This window comes from Suricata suricatta, chromosome 7 (genome assembly GCF_006229205.1).
Source record: "Suricata suricatta isolate VVHF042 chromosome 7, meerkat_22Aug2017_6uvM2_HiC, whole genome shotgun sequence".
Classification (NCBI taxonomy): Eukaryota; Metazoa; Chordata; class Mammalia; order Carnivora; family Herpestidae; genus Suricata; species Suricata suricatta.
Genome location: NC_043706.1, coordinates 72,284,024 through 72,305,791, shown reverse-complemented (window position 1 = coordinate 72,305,791; position 21,768 = coordinate 72,284,024). Strand labels below are relative to the sequence as shown.

At 40.3% G+C, this 21,768-nt stretch overlaps 2 protein-coding genes across 4 annotated transcripts in view; both read right to left on the bottom strand.

The window, feature by feature from the left end:
- LOC115295602 (cytochrome b5 reductase 4) overlaps positions 1–14,941 on the bottom strand; it is a 92,855-nt gene extending 77,914 nt beyond the window's left edge. For 2 of the 3 annotated variants that reach the window (XM_029943643.1, XM_029943644.1), the window contains exons 1-2: positions 14,714–14,940; positions 9,954–10,107 (exon numbers count right to left, since the gene is read on the bottom strand). In XM_029943643.1, the coding sequence (XP_029799503.1) occupies positions 9,954–10,107; positions 14,714–14,788 (229 nt within the window). In that variant the 5' untranslated portion in view covers positions 14,789–14,940. Of the gene's footprint in view, positions 1–9,953; positions 10,108–14,713 lie in introns of all 3 variants that reach the window. The other variant, XM_029943645.1, reaches the window with a different exon arrangement.
- A 2,636-nt stretch (positions 14,942–17,577) lies between these two features.
- Positions 17,578–21,768, bottom strand: part of RIPPLY2 (ripply transcriptional repressor 2) — an 18,643-nt gene continuing 14,452 nt past the window's right edge. The window contains exons 3-5 of the mRNA XM_029943192.1: positions 21,527–21,765; positions 21,136–21,200; positions 17,578–17,853 (exon numbers count right to left, since the gene is read on the bottom strand). Of these exons, the coding sequence (XP_029799052.1) occupies positions 17,706–17,853; positions 21,136–21,200; positions 21,527–21,765 (452 nt within the window). The 3' untranslated portion in view covers positions 17,578–17,705. The remainder of the gene's footprint in view (positions 17,854–21,135; positions 21,201–21,526; positions 21,766–21,768) is intronic.

The following is a 21,768-nucleotide window of genomic DNA, read 5'->3' as shown; positions in this document are numbered from 1 at the left end:
CTTTGGCTCAGGCCATGATCTCGCAGTTCATGGGTCCAAGCCTTGTGTCAGGCTCTGTGCTGATAGCTCAGAGCCTAGAGCCTGTCTTTGGATTCTGTGTCTCCCTCTCTCTCTGACCCTCCCCTGCTCATGCTGTCTGTCTGTCTGTCTGTCTCTCTGTCTCTCTGTCTCTCTCTCTCTCTCTCAAAAATAAATAAAAAACATTTAAAAAAAAACTTGTCAATACTTCTTGAAGCAATCTATATACTCAATGCAACCCCAATCAAAATTCACTGGCATTCCTCTCAAAGCTAGAACAAACAATCCTAAAATTTGTATGGAACCACAGAAGACCCCAAATTGCCAAAGTAATGTTGAAGAAGAAAACCAAGACGGGAGGCATCACAGACTTTAGCCTCTACAACAAAGTTATCATCATCAAGACAGTATGGTATTGGCACAAAACAAACACATACATCAATGGAATAGACCAGAGAAGCCAGAATTGGACCCAGAAATGTATGGCCAACTAATCTGTAACAAAGCAGGAATGAATATCCAATGGCATAAAGACAGTCTCTTTAGCAAATGGTGTTGTTAGCAAATGGTGTTGGGAGAACTGGACAGCGACATGCAGAAGAATGAAACTGGACCACCTTTCTTACACCATACACAAAAATAAACTCAAAATGGATGAAAGACCTAAATGTGAGACAGGAAACCATCAAAACCCTGAAGGAGAAAACAGGCAACAACCTCTTTGATCTTAGCCGCAGCAATTTCTTACTCAAAACATCTCCAAAGGCAAGAAAAATAAAAGCAAAAATGAACTATTGAGACCTCATCAAGATAAAAAGCTTCTGCACTGCAAATGAAACAATCAACAAAACTAAAAGGCAACCAATGGAATGGAAAAGATATTTGTATTTGTAAACAACATATCAGTAAAGGGTTAGTATCCAAAATCTATAAAAAACTTATCATACTCAACACCTGAAAAACAAACAATCCAGTGAAGAAATGGGCAAAAGACATGACACTTCTCCAAAGAAGACACCCAGATGGCCAACCAACACATGAAAAAATGCTCAACATCACTCATCATCAAGGAAATACAAATCAAAACCACACTGAGATACCACCTCATGCCAGTCAGAATGGCTAAAATTAACAACTTAGGAAACAACAAATGTTGGCAAGGATGTGGAGAAACAGGAACTGCCTTGCACTGTTGGTGGGAACATAATTAGGTGCAGCCACTCTGTTAAACAGTATGAAGGTTCCTCAAAAAATTTAAATTAGAAACTATCCTCTGGCCCAGCAATAGCACTGCTAGGAATTTACCCAAGGGATACAGGAGTGCTGATGCACAGGGGCACATGTACCCCAATGTTTATCAATGTTTATAGTAGCACTTTCAACAATAGCCGAATTATGGAAAGAGCCAAATGTCCATCAACTGGTGAATAAAGATGTGGTTTATACATACAATGGAATACTACTTGGCAATGAGAAAGAATGAAATCCTGCCATTTGCAACTGTGTGAATGGAACTGGAGGGTATTATGCTAAGTGAAATAAGTCAGTCAGAGAAAGATATGTCAGAGAAAGTTTTCACTCATATGTGGAACTTGAGAAACTTAACAGAAGACCACAAGGAAAGGGAAGAGGGAAAAACAGTTTCAGACAAAGAGGGAAGCAAACCATAAGAGACTCTTAAATACAGAGAACAAACTGAGGATTGATGGGGGCATGGGGGTAGGGAAGGGGAAAATGGGTGATGGGCATTGAGGAGGGCACTTGTTGGTATGAGCACTGGGTGTTTTACGCAAGTGATGAATCATGGGCATCTACCCCCAAAACCAAGAGCACACTGTATACAGTGTTTGTTAGCCAACTTGCCAATAAAGTATACTTAAAAAAAAAAAAAGAAGAAAAAAAGAAAAGAAAAATGAAGAAATGGATGAGTAAGCTGATTTGTACTTCCTAAACAACCAAGTGACAGAAGAAGACAGGTGTTCGGAAACCTGCCGTGGAGCAGTAGTGAGGACAGTACACCAGGCAGACTGTGTACAGCGTGGCTGAGCTAACTGTAATAACAATACCTTATTGTTTAGATACACTCAGTATGACTGTGATAATGCATTCCATTATAAATTTAAAAATTAGTTTCCAATTTGAAAAGCTGTGTTTAGGGGGGAGAAAGGGTCTTCTGCTAGAGACAAATACTACAGTAGTTTCTCAAAATAACAGTGAAGCAAGGAGCTACGGAAACCTAAAGAAAAGAGCCTACTGTTGGAAAAATCAGCTCTGTTCTTGGTGGATTTGAATCTAACCCAAAAAGAATAAAGCCTATTTTATTATTTCTGGAGTATAAATACAAAATAGCCTAGTCAATTCTCTTTCTTCTCAGCAGTTACGTTTTACAAAGTCACTGTGAACAATGAATTCGCAAACACTGAACCACTGCTCCTTGGGGAAAAGACAGCATTAGGTTCTTCCAAGCCTCTGGTCACATTTTTGTCAAATAATTAATATATAACCGTGCTTAAAGTGTATTTCTGTTTAAAGACACCTTATTTAATATGTGTTGCTGATTGATGAGCATTCAACTCACGGCCAACAGCACTGTCACTCGTGCCAGAACGAAGCTCATCTAACGCAGGTACTTTCTCTGTAGGGCATGTCGCAGTCTTCAGCACTATCCTTAGGGGCCGTTTTAAGCCAAAATTCACCAACCAAAACCACAAGATATGAAAAACATGGCCCTAAATAGACCTCAAAAAAGACACATCTTTACTGTATGAGAGCAGAGGTAAGAAGGCAGAGCATCGTCTTGTTCGACCTCAAGTAGGAACATGCGCTAGGGCCCAACAAACTTTCCCCTGCACTATGCATGCCTGCGAGTGACTATGAAAGCAGTGGGATAAGGGTCTCTGGTGTTACAAAGCAGCTGCCTGGGTAGGCAAATTCGCAGATTTGAAATTGTGAATAATGAGGAATGGCTGTACTCACAAAAATCTACACTACCATCCCACAAGTACAATTTAAAAAGGTTTACTATAAATGCATCTAGAAATCTAAGATGCTGGACTAGAAATACAATAGGACTGAATACTACTTCTTGGAATCCATTGGCTAAGATTTTCTAATTAGTAATGAAACATGAAAAACATGGACCCATTCAAAGTCATTTTTCCCCCCATGTTTACTTATTTATTTTTGAGAGACAAAAAGAGCATGAGCAAGGAAGGGGCGGACAGAGTGAGAGACAGAGAATCCCAGGAAGGCTCCACACTGTCAGCGCAGAACCCAATCCAGGGGTTGATCTCATGAACCATGAGATCATGACCTGAGCTGAAGTCAAGAGGTGGACACTTAACCAAATGAGTCACCCACGCATCCCCAAAGTCACTTTTACATGGTCTCAAGCAGGCTTCTTCAATTTACAAGCATATGATAATCAGCATTAGGAGAAATCAAAGCATGTTTATTTCTAAGTTGTAAATGAAATCCATTAAATCCCTTGTGAACAACTTACTCCTCTAAGTCTGTAACAGGATGGCCAGTCTACTTAGCCTAATCAACTGTTTCCAAATACTAGTCATGCAAATGACTGTTACTGACACCCTCACTCTTACTATGATTAAAGGCTGCATACCATGCTGCAAAAAACTGATTTCATGACTTAATACATCACTATATCACTACCCACACTGAGTACATACTACAATAAAATATACTACAGGGAACACAACGTCTGATCTAGGCTCTATGGAACTCTCACGGATGAGTGATTTAGATGTTTGCTCAAAGTTTCACATGCTTGTAAATCACCTTTAGTCCTTGAGAGAGAAACAGCAATAATGAGGAAAACTACAAAAGTCTGCATTAATGTAAATTCAACAAGATTTTTTAAAAAGCATTGTCTCTCCTATCCATTCCCTCAACTCTCCAAACGTCCTAGAGCATTACACTAATTACATACTTCACAGAAAATGGTGATTATTAAGTGAAAAAATTGGAAACTTCATATACTGTCTTACGTTTTAGGCCAGCGCTCACATTTTAGTTCACACTTTAGTCTGCTGTCAGACAAGTGCTCTTTTTACACCATCATTTCTAGGAATGTGACTGGACCCAACAAACCTGAACATGTGCAAAAACACTGATATATACTCAAAAAAGAAAATAATCTCCATATTAGCCATAAAAACCCATGACAAAGTGTATATTTTCTAAGATTTCTTAAAAAGACTAATTGTGTCTCCCTTAACCCAATCAGCTTAAGTTTGAACAGAACTAAAAAATGAGGCAATTCAACAAGGGGGAGAAATAATGCCATGATATAATGTTTCCCTATGGTACAGTTTCGGTTAAAAATTGGGCCCAAACATCATCTCTGACCTTCAAAGCTAAATCTGGCATATATTTCCCTTTTCAGAAAATATCATTAATATTTTTAATTAGAACAGCTAAAGAGAAAAAGGTGACTGCATTTAGTCATGTGCTTATTGTAATTTAGGACTGCCTTAAAAATTACCAGTAACCTGTTTGTCTTGCATTAATCCTACTTTCCATTGTCTTTGTCAACACTCTGGTTCACCTATTACCACTTGAACTTCTGTAACAAGCTGAATGCTTTTTGTCCCATGTAATTCACTACATCCACCGCCAGACTAACCTTCCTGAGGCATACTCTGATGACACTGTCCCCACATTCATACACGTCTAGAGCTCACCCTGCCGTCTAAATTAAGAACACATTCCTCAACCTGGCTTTCGATGTCCTTTACAATCTGACCTAGCATGCCTTTTAGCCTTCTTATAATTCTCCAACACTTAACCTAAGTTCCAGAACATATCTAAAGCCTTTCTGTGTTTGTAGTTTAGGCCTTTCCCTCCACTTAGATGCACTTCCTCATTTTCTGGTGAAAACCTGTCCCCAGCTTTCAGGCTATCACTACCTTACCAGTGTCTGATTTTCCTAACCCACGCATGTCCTTCCATCCAATCTGATGTCACTTTCTTTAGAACTTTTATGGCATTCACTCAGATGTGTCTAACCATCAGTCAGTCATTTATCCTCTCCTACTAGAGAGAAAGCTCAAAGAGCAGGGCCTAAATTGAGTATTTCTCGATAACATAAACTAAACTTGTCACAAAGGAAAAAAGAAGACACACTTTACTTTTTGCAGAGGGGAAAAAAAGCTTTATTGTCAGTAGAGTAGAACACATTCTCCAATAGAAACTTTAAATAAATGTATCCTCAAATCAACACCCTTACCAGAAGAGGTACCATACATTCAATTCTTACAGGAGATACATAACCGGGAGCAGTGTGCATATTACTCTTCATACACAGCCACCAAGTCCCTTATCTATAGCACTACATCACATGAATAATAAAGTATGATTGCATTTCATTAATTCCTCATTCACCTAACATCACTAAGATACAGAGGAGAGTGAATTTTCTGAAGAAGTGACTTCCTACCGTAGAAACAGAACTCAAACGTGCCTGCGGCCTGGACCAGCTGAGAGGTGCTCCTAGGACAGCGACCTCCGCTTCACCCAGTCTAGCGGAGAGCACTCAGGCGGAGGGGGTGGTCACTTTGTACCAGATACAGATACAGGTAGGCAGCGTGGAGAAGAGCAAAGATGGTATGAAAACCCCTCTGAAAGGACAAAAGGAGTTTTTTGCATTGGAGAGAACCCTCATTCCAGCCTGTGGGTCCTCCCCACAGTTGTACTCTCCTCAGAAACTCTAGGCAGTTGAGCAGCTGTTCTTCTGTCTCAGAACAAGCCCTGTCACCATCATCTGCTAGAAGAGTCCATCCTCTTTGCCACTGAAAAAACTTCCACTGTCTAATTATGTCTGTTATGGACTGAATTGTGTACAGACCAAAATTCATATGTTGAAGGCCTACCCTCCAGTATTTCAGAACGTGACCCTGTTTGGATACAGGATCAATGCAGATTTAACAGGTGAGGTCATTGTAGAGTAGGGTAGGGCCTCAATCCAACATGACTGGTGTCCTTATTCAAATAGGAAATTTGGACACGGACAAGTACACAGGGAGAATGCAATGTGAGCTGAAGGCAGACTGCGGTGATGCTTCTACAAGCCAAGCAACTTCAAAGATTGGCAGCAAACCAGCAGAAGCTAGTGAGAGACAGATTCTTTTTCACAGCCCTCAGAAGGCACCTTGATCTCAGACTTTCACCTCCACAACTGTGAGACAATAATTTTCTGTGGTTTAGGCCGCCAAGTTTGTGCTATTCTGTGTGGGCATCCCTAGCAAACTAACAGTGCCTCTTGGTATCTTTACGTTGATCACATCAGCAGCCTACTAGGACGACCACGCACCTCTTTAAATAACAGGACTTCTTAACAAGGTTAAGCACATTCATTCAACAAATACTATCAATGTCCTCTATGTGCCAGGCACCAAAGAATGAACAGACTGACTGACATGACATGGTCTCTCTCTCATATAGGTTACAGTGTGATCAGGATAACTGACAATATATTATAATTTTACAATGATAAAATCACAATTGTGTAACAGCACTGAATGACTAAACAACACTTTAAGGGTAGTGGGCATATTTAACCGTGTCTGCATGACTCAGTGACTTCACTGCGGGGGCCCACCATACATTTCCATGCCCTTTATTACTTGTGTTCCCCTCTGAGCTGCCAGGTCATTGATTACCATGAGGTCTGCTTTTATTAGCTCCACTCCTCTACCTCTGCTCACTCTCTCCAATCCACTCATTTCTGGCTTGGTGCCTCTAATTTCCTACAGACTAGGGGCACCCGGGTAGCTCAGTAGGTTAAGCATCCAACTTTGGCCCAGATCATGGTCTCATGATTCATGAATTTGAGCCCTGCATTGGGCTCTGTCGTGACAGCTTGGAGCCTGGAACCTGCTTTGGATTCTGTGTCTTTCTCTCTTTCTGTCCCTGCCCCGCTCAGGCTCTATCTCTCTGTCTCTCAAAAATAAATATTAAAAAAGTTAACCTGTTACGAGCTAGAAAAATCAGGTAATTGATATTGCTAAGAAACATAAATAACAAAAATTGCTTCATGTGAGAACTTAAGATTTGGCTTAATCACAGGCCTTCTGATTTACTTTCAATTCTCAGAGACATTTTCTTCTGGCAGAACAACTTCTCTCATTCAAAAAGATTCTGACTCAGCTATAGCACTGCTGGGGATCTACCCAAGGGATACAGAAATGTGGATACATAGGAGCACATGTACCCCAATGTTCATAGCAGCACTTTCAACAATAGCCAAATCATGGAAAGAGCCTAAATGTCCATCAACTGATGAATGGATAAAGAAGAGGTGGTATATATTCACAATGGAGTACTACATGGCAATGAGAAAGAACGGAATCTGGACATTTGTAGCAAAGTGGATGGACCTTGAGGGTGTCATGCTGAGTGAAACAAGTCAGGCAGAGGACAGATACCATATGTTTGCACTCATAGGTCTAACAGGAGAAACCTAACAGAGGACCATAGGGAGGGGAAGGGGGAAAGAAAGCTGGGGAGAAAGAGGGATACAAATCATGAGAGACTATTGAATACTGAAAACAAACCAGGGACTGTAGGGGAAGGGAGAGGGAGGGAGGGGGTGATGGTCACGGAGCGGGGGTACTTGTAGGGAGAAGCACTGGGTGTTACATGGAAACCAATTTAACAATAAACTATTATCAAAAAAAACCAAAAGATTCTGTTACAGGGGCGCCTGGATGATTCAGTTGGTTAAGCTCTGACTGTGGCTCAGGTCATGATCTCACAGTTCGTGGGTTAAAGTCCCGCGTCGGGACTTGGGTCTTGCTTCAGACCTGGGTCTTGCTTCAGATTCTGTCTCCCTCACTCTCTATGCCTCTCCCCCACTTGTGCTATCTCCCTCAAAAACAAATAAACATTTAAAAAAACTTAAAGAAAGAAAAGACTCTGTTATAAGGCACTAAGGCAGGACATCATTATATATAGAGTGTTACCCAATAAATTGTCCACAAACACTTGTTTTCTTTCAAAGGGAGTACAGCACATATTTGCTATGTAAATAGTTATCTAACAAATAGTGTGAAAATTCAGAATTATGTATTTTATAGCCCAGTGTAAGTAACATTTTTGTTCTCTAATTGTGAATAATAACACCAAATAATAGGAAGATGAGCTCATTTGGGACTCAACTGGAAAGCTTAGCCAAAACTTTTTAGAGTACATTCTCCACAGAGCTAGAACAAACAATCCTAAAATTTGTAGGGAACCAGAAAAGACCCCAAATAGCCAAAGCAATTTTGAAAAAGAAAACCAAAGCTGGAGGCATCACAACTGCGGACTTCAAGTTGTATGACAAAGCTGTCATCATCAAGACAGTATGGTACTGGCACAAAAACAGACACTCAGACCAATGGAACAAAAGAGAGAACCCAGAAATGGACCCACAACATATAGCTAACTAATCTTTGACAAAGAAGAAAAGACTATTCAATGGAATAGACAGTCTCTTCAGCAAGTGGTGCTGGGAAAACTGGACAGTGACATGCAGAAAAATGAACATGGACCACTTTCTTACACCAAATACAAAAATAAAACTCAAAATGGATGAAAGACCTAAATGTAAGACAAGAAACCATCAAAATCCTAGAGGAGAAAGCAGACAACAACCTCTTTAACCTCGGCTGCAGCAACTTCTTACTCAACACACCTCAGGAGGCAAGGGAAACAAAAGCAAAAATGAACTATTGGGACCTCATCAAAATAAAAAGCTTCTGCGCTGCAAACGAAACAATCAACAAAACTAAAAGGCAACCAACAGAATGGGAAAAGACATTTGTAAACAACATATCAGGTAAAGGGTTAGTATCCAAAATCTATAAAAGAGCTTATCAAACTCAGCACCTGAAAAACAAATAACCCAGTGAAGAAATGGGCAAAAGACATGAATAGACACTTCTCCAAAGAAGACATCCAGATGGTCAATCAACACATGAAAAAATGCTCAACATCACTCATCATCAAGGAAATACAAATCAAAACCACACTGAGATACCACCTCACACCTTTCAGAATGGCTAATATTAACAACTCTGGCAACAATAGATGCTGGTGAGGATGTGGAGAAAGAGGAACCCTTTTACACTGCCTGTGAGAATGCAAACTGGTGCAGCCACTCTGGAAAGCAGTATGGAGGTTCCTCAAATAATTAAAATAGAACTACCCTATGACCCAGCAACTGCACTACTAGGTATTTATCAAAGGGATATAGCTGTGCTGTTTCAAAGGAGCAAAGGTACTAAGCACTATCGACAATACCCAAAGTATGGTAAGAGCACAAAATGTTCACTGATGGATGAATGGATAAAAAAGATGTGTGTATATATATATATGTGTGTGTGTGTGTGTGTGTGTGTGTGTGTGTGTATATATACACACACACACACACACACACACACACACAATGGAGTACTACTCAGCAATTAAAAAGAATGAAATCTTGCCATCTGCAACTACGTGGATGGAAGTAGAGGGTATCATGCTAAGCGAAATTAGTCAGAGAAAGACAAGTATCATATGACTTCATTCATATGAGAAATGTAAGGTAGAAAACAGATGAACATAAGGGAAGGGAAGCAAAAATAATACAAAAAATGGAGGGGGACAAAATATAAGAGACTCTTAAATATGGAGAACAAACAGAGGGTTGCTGGAAGGGTTGTGGGAAGGGACGGGCTAAATGGGTAAGGAGCATTAAGGAATTTACTCCTGAAATAATTGTTGGACTATATGATAACTAACTTGGATGTAAATTAAAAAGTAAATAAGTTATTTTTTTAAAAAACGAAGGAATAGTGGCTACCCAGAAAATTAATTTCATGATCCATTAATAAACCATAAATGGCAATTAAAAAAAAAACTTTTTACAGTACATAATAAATACCACATACCTCTTATGCATATCCAACAATCGTCTTTTTGGTTGTGTTTTTTAAGTTCTTCTTCAGTTACTTCAATCAACCTGCCTTTTAATCCTGTTAGATCCTTTCCACTTTTAGTGAGTCGAATCCAATCCATAAGACTTCTGCCCTGTTTTAGAGGGACCTGAAAAAAGGAAAAGGGAAGAATTCAGTGTGGCTTCTTCAAGTCAGCTGCTTTCCTTCCTGCTACTTCTCTTGAGGTTGCTTCCTTACTCTTATCCCCATTCAAAAAGATAAAAAATTTAACAATTCTACATTTTTTAACAGACTTAGGTGGTTGTCAAAGTCGTCTCTGGTATATTAGAATTATAAATAGAACAATATAAAACACCTGGGCTATGAGGTAAAACTTAGAAACTTTGTCACACACTTGGCCGCAGCAACTTCTTACTCAACACCTCTCAAGAGGCAAGAGAGGCAAGGGAAACAAAAGCAAAAATGTACTACTGGGACCCCATCAAAATAAAAAGCTTCTGCACAGCGAAGGAAACAATCAGCAAAACTGAAAGGCAACCAACAGAATGGGAGAAGATATTTGCAAATGACATCACATAAAGGGTTAGTATCCAAAATCCATGAAGAACTTATTAAATCAACACTTGAAAAACAAATAATCCAGTGAAGAAATGGACAAAAGACATGAACAGACACTTCTACAAAGAAGACATCCAGATGCCTAACAGATATATGAAAAAATGCTCAACATTCCTCATCATCAGGGAAATACAAATCAAAACCACACTGAGATACCACCTCACACCTGTCAGAATGGCTAACATTAACAACTCAGGCAACAACAGATGCTGGTGAGGATGTGGAGAAAGAGGATCTCTTTTGCGCTGCTGGTAGGAATGCAAACTGGTGCAGCCACTCTGGAAAACAGTATGGAGGTTCCTCAAAAAATTAAAAACAGAACTACCCTATGACCTAGCAATTGCACTACTAGGTATTTATCAAAGGGATACAGGTGTCCTGTTTCAAAGGGGCACATGCACACCAATGTTTATAGCACCACTATTGACAATAGCCAAAGTATGGAAAGAGCACAAACTATTCATCGATAAATGAATGGATAAAGAATATGTGGTATGTATACACACACACACACACACACACACACACGTATACAGAGACACACACATACAATGGAGTACTACTCAGCAATCAAAAAGAATGAAACCTTGCCATCTGCAACTACGTAGATGAAACTAGAGGGTATTATGCTAGGTGAAATTAGTCAGTCAGAGAAAGACAAGTATCATATGACTTCACTCATATGAGAAAGATACAAAACAGATGAACATAAAATATTATGTTATAAAATATCATATAAGTATAAAATATCTTATAAAAATATTATAAGAACAGGGAGGGGGACAAAACATAAGAGACTCTTAAATACAAAGAAGTGACAGAGGGTTGCTGGAGGGGTTGTGGGAGGGGGATGGACTAAATGGATAAAGGGGCATTAAGGAATCTACTCCTGAAATCATGGTTGCAGTATATGCTAACTTGGATATAAATTGAAAAATTAATTAATTAATTTTTTAAAAAAGGAAACTCTGTCACACAAACATTCAATAATATTGAACCTGGAGTCAGAAAACAAGTTTTAGTTCTGGCTATGTTACATGGAATTAAGCTGTCTAAACATATATAACTAGCTTGTTACACAGTACCAGACAAATTCTTAATGTAAAAGAAGGCACACTCAAAGAAGTATATTGCTATACACTGAATGTTTGTGCTTCTCCAAAATTAATATGTTGAACTCCTAACCTCCAATGTGATATTAAGAGTAGAGCCTCTGGCAGGTGATTAAGTCATAAAGGTGGAGCCTTCAAGAATGGTATTAGTGCCCTTATTAATAGGGCCTCAAAGGGTTCTCTCTTCCTTTCTGACATGTGAGGATGTGAGGAAAAGATGGCTGTGAACCAGGAATCAGGCCTTCACCAGACACTGAAGTTGTTGGTGCATTGATCTTAGAATTTCCAGCCTCCAAAACTGTGAGAAATAAATTTCTGTTACTTATAAGCCACCTAATATATGGATGGCCCTCTATTATAACAGACTGAATGGACTCAGGTATTTATAAACTTCACTCTCTGGAATCCTACCAATTTTGGGCACTCATTTACCCCCAAATAACCAAGCTAATAGGTCTGTGATACCACTGTGAGTCACATTCCTTCCTACCAACTACATCGTCTCATTCTTACCATCCCTGAAACTCTCTAGGTCTCTTGGTCCCAATAAATGAAGTAAAGGATAAGAATATGATCTTTCCCATTCCAAACCAAAATCACTTCTCTCTCTTATCTATGTGGATTCCATAATCTACTAGGTAGCTAAGCACATCTAATCATGGGCCCTCCCTCTTTCAGTGGCTCTCCATACTAGTCTACAATAAATAATGTCTCTAAATTCCCTGGTTTACCAGGCCCTTCAGATCTGGTCATAGTTCACCTCACTAGCTCTGAGTTTTAGTTACTGCTCCTTCCTATGACATGCTTTAGCTAAATGGGAACTGGTTTCCTTGATTGGTATAAAATACATGCTCCTCTGCCTGGATCAGTTCCCTCCATCTCTTCCACAGACATTATTTCCTCCAGAAGTGTTCTCTGACCTCAACCATTTATGGTCATAACATACTGTTATAATACTTATGCTATTTATAACTATTTGTTAGTGTGCACAGCCTATTAGACTAACCTCCTTGGAAACAGAGACCACATCTCCAGCACACAGTAGGTTTTCAAATATTTATTTACTAGTGTTAGTGGAAATAATATTAGCTGTCATATATTATGTGCATATTCTGTACCACACACTGTGCTAAGGGCTTCATACAATAATCCCACAACAATCCATAGGGTCTGAATAATAGCCTAAGGGCAAGTAACACAGTGAGTGCATACTATATACCAAGATTGTGCTAAGAGAAACGTTATCTCATTTAACCCTATGAACAGCCCTATAAAAGGGGTACTATTATTCTCCTTTACACCTGAGAAAAATGAGACTCAGAGACTAAGTCATAGGAATTGGGAAAAGATTCTGGGTCTTTCTCAAAAATCTATGCTTTTAACTATTACGATATACAACCTCCCCAACTAGCTTCTATTTTCTCAACCTCTACCCACATCAGACCATCCAGACTCAGGTTCTAACATGTGCAAGATTACCTTGTTTCATGAAGGGGTGGGGAGAGGGGAGGTTGTCTGAGCTTCCTCTTGAATTGTACAATAACTGTATTTTGTTCTCTTTTTGGACCCAAAGACTCACCTTTGCCAACGCCACCTGTGGACATTTTGCCTTTGCCTCTGAGCCTTTTTCTTTAAAAGGATGCTGAGAACATGGTTTGTAGTTTGAACAGAAGGCCAGCAACTCATATTCTAATTCAGATTTTTTTTCTCTGGAAAGACTGTACTATTTAGTCAAGAATTTAGCTCAAGGAGAGAAAGAGATCAAACATCAAGGAGAAGGGGTCAGATTACTAGATGGCTGGATGATGTAAGGAGCAATAAAATGTCCCCCACACAGTCACAGCACATCAAGCTTTCAGGGTCCAAAGCAACATGTCTTAACCAGTTTTTTTTTCTGTGATTTAGAGATAACAAAAGCACCCATTTCATGAGATCATTGTAAAAAGATTAAGTGAATTAATACACATGAGGCACTCAAAACACTTAGAACATACACAGTAAGCACCGAATAAATCCTAGCCATATTATTACTATTGGTAGAGTTACAGACTTCTGAAAAGCTAATGAAAGCTACAGATACCTGAATCCGTACTTTTGATCCAGAGTCAAACTCCAGGTTTAAGTAGAGGGGGAAAAAAAAAAGTAATTAAAAAAAAAAAGGTGGTAAAGATCCTAACTAACGATAAGATCCAAGAATCCTGAAATGGGAGGTGGGGTGGAGTGGCCCAAGGAGGTGGAAAGTAGGTGGAAGTTTCAAAAACAAAACATGAAGTTTACAGAATGAGGAACTAACACATAACTCGAGTAATTAGCATCTATGTTGCAATATAAAATATATTTGTATTCCACCTGTTGGTAAAAGTAACTGTGTTTAACTAAAAGTTCAAGAGTATTATATTACCTTCAAAGTCAGCAAGTGATATCAGCAGAAAAGGCAGTAAACAGTCAGGTACCAAAAGTAGAAAGGCAGCATCATTTAAAGAAGTGTCCGTAAATCCTCATGAGTATTGTACACATTTGCTCTCGCTTCCCCAATCTTTCCTAGCTCCGGGAGTCCCCACCTTTGGAGGGATGGTCACTGCCCAATGTCGCCACTGCCCAACCTTTCCCTTCTGGGGAATGCACATCACTTACAACTCTTTCCGGAAAGTGTAGAACAAAAGACTGGAGGCAGGATAGGTTGAGGGAAGGAAGCTAATCCTGAGTACCTATGATAATGGCAAGCACTGTGCTGGCCCTGTCAAACACAACTAAATTTAATTCCCGGGAAAAGACTTCACAGAACGACAAATGCAGATGGGAAACAAAGGGGCTAGTAGGTGAGAGGGAGGGAGGTTAGGAGAATTCGAGGATTGCAGGCAGAAGTGGATCGGAGAGAGAGTGCCAGCAAGGGCAGGAGGGAACGAAGACGAGCGCGGAGGACAGGAGCTGGAAGAGGGGGGCGAAGGAGAGAATGGACCTTTGGGTAGCACGAGACGCTGGCGGGAGGAGAGCTGAACGAGACGTACGGTGTCACCCGTTTACCTTGCTACGCCCCCCGGAGGCGACGCGCTGTTGTGAGCTGGGAGCCGGGAAAGACTGGGAAGGGACGTTCAGCATCCTGGACCCCTGGCCCGGGCCCTGCCCGGGGTCCGCCGCCCGACAAGATCTTTCGGCTCGACCCCTTCTACTGTAGCACCTACCGCTCCGGCTCCGAGGCCGGGCAGAGGCCAAGCCCCCGACCCACTTCCGGGGTCGCCCGGGGTGAGGCGCGCCATGACGCAGCACGTCGAGGCCGCGGGGGGCGGGGCCAGCGGAAAGGACGGAGCGCCGGCAGGGGAGGAACCAGAGAGAAGTACGCATGCTTCGTTAGTCCTGAACCCTGAATTTCAGCACCGCAGTGAGGTGACAGCAATTCCGTGGGAGCAGTAAAGACAGAGGGAAGCTGTTCCTTAGCCTTGGTGCTGACAGATTCTGAGAATACATTCTCGTAGATTCCTGTTAACCCAGACCACAGGTGTCTGTCTATTGTTAAGTAGTACTACCATCACACTACTTGAAATATGGAGCAAAATAACACTATCAAAACATTTTGATTTCTCTGAAACTCTGTCTTACAGGACAGAGAACCTTTAAGAATTAAGGTGTCAAATGCAGCCACTCCTACTCGGTGAAGCTTCACCTTTAAGAATCCCCGCTAATGGCTAACGAATGAGTGGAAGGAGTAAAGTCTTCTGCTCCAGTCACCACTCACAAGTTTTTCCTCTTCATCTAACGTCCTGTCTTCGCTGAAAGATATAGGGAATTGTTTACTGATACAGCCCCAAATGGAGTGATGAGCAGTTATGTTTGAGTCAAATAGATTTCGTTTGAATGCCATCTCTGCACTTAATAAATTAGGCCTTATGCAAGTTATTTTAGTATCACAAAGTTTCATTTTCCCATTCTGCCTAATGGGTTTAGGTTTCAGTAAGGATTAAATGAGATGTCCTATATAAACCACCTGGTATAGGGGCACCTGGGTGGCTCAGTCGGTTAAGCATCCGGCTTCGGCTCAGGTCATGATCCCACGGCTCGTGGGTTCAAGCCCCGCATTGGGCTCTGTGCTGACAGCTAGCTCAGAACCTGGGCCTGCTTCAGATTCTGTATCTCCCTCTCTCTCTGACCCTCCCCTGCTCACACTGACTCTCTCTGTCTCTCAAAAATAAATAAAAGACCATAAAAAATTAAAAAAAATAAACTACCTGGTATAGTGCCTGTTGGTTAATAATAGGCAGTAAATCAATAAATGTCAGTGGCTCTTCATACTATTCCAACATATTGATAAGAGAAGCTCAAATACTATGCAGGTAAAAACCAGTCCCTAATGATCAAGGCCCAGATTCGTGACCTGGTGGATTTTTTGTATATCCCTTGGGGTACACACACATCCTGAGTGTCGAACCCAGTAAAAGAGAAAAGTTTTCAGGAGAAGAAATATAGTTGTAAATAACTCTTCCTAATCGAGGCCATTACTAATTTTTCCTGACTGTGACACATTATTTGAACTTACTCTATTTCAACCGCATTGTCCTTAAAATTAGAAGGCAAATTGTGTGAATCTAGCCATTCAAGTCAGAAGCATTTCTTAGCCAGATAACCATCTTGACCTTCACCTCTACCTATCACCATTCTGGGATATTGGGAACCATTTTGTTTGCAATTAAAATGCTTATTGTAAAAATTGTATTCAAGCTAAAGAACTTCATGAACATAGTCTCCTGTTACCTTTGCTTTGCAATGTGCTCCTGTTTTCTCTTTCAGTGAATGATGATGTGTTATTTTATAAGTCTACATTGACAATAAAAAACAAAAAACAACCTTGGGGTACCTGAGTGGCTCAGTCCACTAAGCATCTGACTGTTGGTTTTGGCTCAGGTCATGATTTCATGGTTCCTGGGATCAAGCCCTGTATTGGGATCTGTGCTGAAGGGACAGAGCCTGCTTGGGATTCACTCTATCCTCTCACTCTCTCTCTGCCCCTCCCTTGCTCACATTCCCTTTCTCTCTCTTACTCTCTCTCAAAATAAATAAACATTTAAAAAAATAAAAATAAGAAACTAAAAACATTTTTTGAATAAAAAACTAAAAAAAAAGCTAATTACTGACAATTTCTTATTCACTTCCCATGAGAAAAATGTTTACATGATAATATTAGAAGCAAGGAACCAGAACAAAGGAAGGTGATGTTGTTGAAGAATACTTTGTATCTGCCAAATTTCTTAGTTCCCCCTTGGACAGAAATAAAAAAAAAAATCAAATTCCAGCCTCTGGCTCCCCTTTTTGTGACACCATATAAGTCATACTCACTTATTTTTGTTTTGTTTTGGTTCTGGGGAATCCCTCAATGTAGGGCTATAATTATTGAACACCCATGCTATTTTACTACTAGATTTAACAGCAAAGGAGAATTAAAGTGAGAATGACTTGATTCTTCATTAAACAAACATCTCTAAAATTTAATATCCCTGACATTAATTCCCATTCTCAATTATGGACAATGATTTAAAGTGTTTTTCACCATCTGCTAGCAAACACGTAATATTGTGTGATTAATAACATAAGGTGATTTTCTTCATTATCTAATAATATTCATTTGCAACTAAAATGTCTAATGGGGATCAGTAAGAAATACCAGATGTTACAAGATTTAGTCTTGAAAATTAAACATAGTCACTCTCTGCAAAATTTTAGCTAAATATTTGCAGAATTATAACTAAAGTCAAATTTATAATTTGATGACAAGATCAAAATTATCTTTTGTAAGCCTCCAATGTTTATTATACAATCAAGACATTTGTACACTGCACTTATTTCTCAATTCCAACATTGGATTATAGTGTAAGGATTAAAAAAGCCAAACTACTTTGTAATTATAAAATATTTCATTTTATTAGTAATTTATATACAAATAAATTAATTTAAAGGATGATGATACATTCGTACACTAAATTTAAATTCTATAAGCTCTGAATGTCACCAAAAGTAACTAATCAGATTAATTTTCACAGGTCAGCTCCTCAATTTCATCTTCACTATCAGAATCTTCATAAAATGAAATTGTGGCTTGAATTGGAAAATTTTTCAGAAGAGCTTCTGCTTCTTGATATAAGTAATCATAGCACTTTGATTTGGGCCAAAATAGTCTGAAAGAAGCAGACAACATAATATGCTTTATTTTTTTACATTCAGGATCCTTATACTCATGAAGGGCTCAAAGCTCAAGAGTTCCTTATACTTATCAGTTGACGTACGCCGTACGCCTTCAGATAGTTTTAAAATATCATCATCACAGGTTTCATGAGAGTCTACTTGCCAAAGTATCAATAACTAGTTAATTATTTTAAATCTTTATCCAAGCTTTAAATTGGATCAAATAAATTCATACTAAACCCTTTGTGAGCATCAGATCAGTATTTAGCTTTCTTCAGGTATTGTAGATTTATTTATTCTGACAATATACAGAAGAAGGTTTGTCTTCCAATTTCCAAATTCCTTTGGGAAAAAAATGAATCCGACTATTACATTAAAATTTCTGATAGCCAATTTTATAAAGACAATAAAATGTTATGCACCTTCCAGAAAAGCAGAAATCACCTAGTATCTCACTGATAACCCACAAGTTTAACTGTTACGGATGTAGCCAATGCAAGTTTAGAAAAATACAAAAAGCAATATTTTAAAAAGCTTCCTGTGACCCCAACTTTGATCACATCTCCCTCCCTTTACCCCATCCAACTAAATTTGGGGAACATTAAGATAGTGAGAATAATACTGGCTTTATAGAATAATTTGCATATAACACAATTACCTTAGATTTTCAAATTTTTAACAAATATTTTAGTCTTGCCAACTGGTCTTCTATCATTTTTCATCCAAGGAAGAGAAAATAAGGTTATGGCTGACTCATAACAACAATGCAGTCATTTTAGTGTAGGGTAATTAGCCCCACATACCCAATTATAACAGAGTGATTCTAAAAAAGAGGTTACATTATGCCCAGTATACCACATTTTAAAGGGCAGAAAAGTAAATAATATAGTTTATAAATGTTTCTAGCCAAATGGTAAAAAAAAATTTTAATTTTGATGCCTAAATAAGCAACCATCAATAATTCAGTCCTTCAATAAATATTTTAGTGATCCCTTGTGCCAGACATAATCATAACTCAAAGATGAAAAAATCATGGTTCCCTCCTCAAGAAGTTGATTAAATAAAAAGTTTTTACACACAATATAATCAAGATAGAAATTAATAAAAATAAAATAAACTTTAAAGAAGTTCAAATTAATGGCAGCTACAGTAGTTCAGAAAAAGAAAGGAATTTCTTACATAGGAAATAAATCATTTTCTATTGCTTAACAAGAACAGTCAAATACAAAGAATGTTGTTTAATTATTATCACACTCTCCCCAGGACCATTTTTCCTTCAGGGACTTCATACTTTCCTGAATTCTCCCATATGCTGAGTGATCTTCTCAGTCTCCTTTGTGGACCTCGTTTTCCGTGTGTACAGGTTACTACCGGCCTTCCAAGGTGTTTATCAAGAGTGATCATCTCTCCTCCTGAATTTCCCTAGAAGACCTCATTCACCACCATGATTTCCCCAAACACTCATTTACTGAAGACTCTAAACTGTCTTTCCATTTAAGATCTTGACTGTGGGCCCCTTACCTATATAATGCAGCTCTTTACTGGACATATCTATTTGGATATCCCACAGGCACATTAAATGTGATAAATGAAAAACTAGATTTGCTATCTTGTTCCCCAAATCTGTTTTAAGCCCTAATTTCCACTCTGTTTGTTAGTGCAGCATTCATCTAGTCATCAGACACAAACCTGGGAGCCATTCTGTCTTTCTACCTCTTTTCTACCTACCACATCCAATACAATATATGACTATTATGTCACCCTAGCATTCCCCAAATTCTTCCAGTCCCAGCCCCACTTCCAATGCTTTAGAAAGCCTCTTTAGCATATCTTGCCTGAATTACAATAACTTCCAATTTCACTTCAGTGTTCTAACTAAGCCTATATACCATTTTCCTAATGCTCTTTCTGAAACATAAATCTGATCACACTTCTCTTCTGGTTAAAATCCTTTGAGTAAACCTCCATGGGTTTACAATGCCACTTCCAGGGTTAGGACAAAACTCTCTACCAAGGTGTACAAGATCAGGCCTCTGGCTTACCTGCTGGAATGACCACACCTTCACATACTCAAGTCCCAGCTCCCTGATACTCCCAGAGGCAGCCATGGTGTTCTATGACTCTGTTTCCCTTTTCCTATGCTATTTCTTCTGTCCCCTTTTCCCACACCTACCATCCATCTGGCTAACTTCCAGACTCAGCTAGGTATCCACAACCTAGCATACACACTTTCCAGATTTTTCTCCACTCCTCTGGCAGAGTTAGGAGCTTCACATTTGGTCCATATAGGTAAAACTGACCAAACTAAACTATGACAACACTTGCCAACCGGGTGTGATTATTTTTTCCCTGTGTCCATCACTACTTCTGGCACATGATAGGAAAATAATCAACATGTATTGCCTTCTACATGCCTTTTATAAGCACATACATACAAATATTATGCATTTCACAGCTCTTTGAAGCAAACTGCAGAATTAACCTTTCACCTGAATAAAAGCTACAAAGAATTCTACAGAAAGGTCGACTTCTGTGCCTAGAAACACCAGACTAGCTCCTCATTGTTATGTTGAGTAACTTCTGTCCCTTTTACAGTGCTTAGTGATCTTTAGGATTTTCATGACACTCCATTTTCTCTTACATGTCAAGCTCACTTTGCTGTAAAACGGCCACTTTGAACACCATTCTTCCTTCTGGTTTGCAAGAGAAAAATATTAACACAGGCTGTGGCATCTGGGTGACTTGGTGGGTTAAGCCTCTGACTTTGGGCTCAGGTCATGGTCTCAAGGGTCACTAGTTCCAGACCCGGGATTGGCTCTGTGCTGACAGTTCAGAGCCTGGAATCTGCTTGCGATTCTGTTTGTGTCCCTCGTTCTGCCCCTTCCCCGCTCGCTCTGTCTCTCTCTCAAAAATAAATAAACATTGAAAATAAAACTTTTAAACAAAGAACATACACAATCTCCCTGTTGTGAAGTCACTTTCACTGGACCCCTTTAGCATTAACGAAAAAAACTGGCTATCACCGGTCTACTTTCATGATACCATCCACTTTCCCTCTTTATAATATATTCTTTAAGAATTTACTCAGTGTGCACTAATAATAGTTCTTTTAGGTGACAGCATGAATACATTTGTCAATTCGATTAGTAAAGGACCTCTGGGATCCTTGAACACAGATTTTCCAAGACAGAAAAGCTGTAAGGCCAGCCATGGAGCTAGGCGGTGCGATTCCCCAAAGGAGGAGCGGGAGACCTTCGGGGAGGCCTGTCACTCACCTGACTGGGTGTCTGTACTGGGAAAGCTTTCTAGCGGCTTCGGTCATCCCGGGGCCAACCGGCATCTGGGGACGAAAGGAGACGAATCGAGTTATCACTCACCTTGTAGAAAGGGGGAAAGCGCGCGATCTAGTGTTCCTCGCGCCGGCAGGGAATGTGACCCCGAGGCTCTCAGCAGCCTCGCTCCCGGCCGTATCCGTGTGTCCACTGCTCTGGAGGACACACTCGCAGCATCAGGACCCACAGGGCCTCTGGTAGGGAGGGCCTCTGGCGGCGCGATCTTAAGCGACGGGCAGGCCGGGCGTGTGGGTCCCTCGGGCAGGGCATACCCAGTCCCGGTAGATCATCTGAGCCCCCGGGAGGCGCGGCCCGAGGCGCGGGGCTCACTCACCGCCTCCTCCGCGTGGTGCCTCGCCCCCTCCTCCTGGTCGCCTCTGGCGTCAACCCAAGGTCTCCAGAGGCCTGAGGATCTGCGGGGTGGGGGGCAAAAGGCGCGCAGCGAAGCCGCGAGCCCAGGTGGGGGAGGACGGCCCGCAGCAGTGCACCGACCCGGGGCGCGTGGGGGGCGGAGAGCGGAGGGGAGGAGCTCGGGAGACGCCGGTGGTAGGGCCTGGGTGGGGGCGCCGCAGCCGG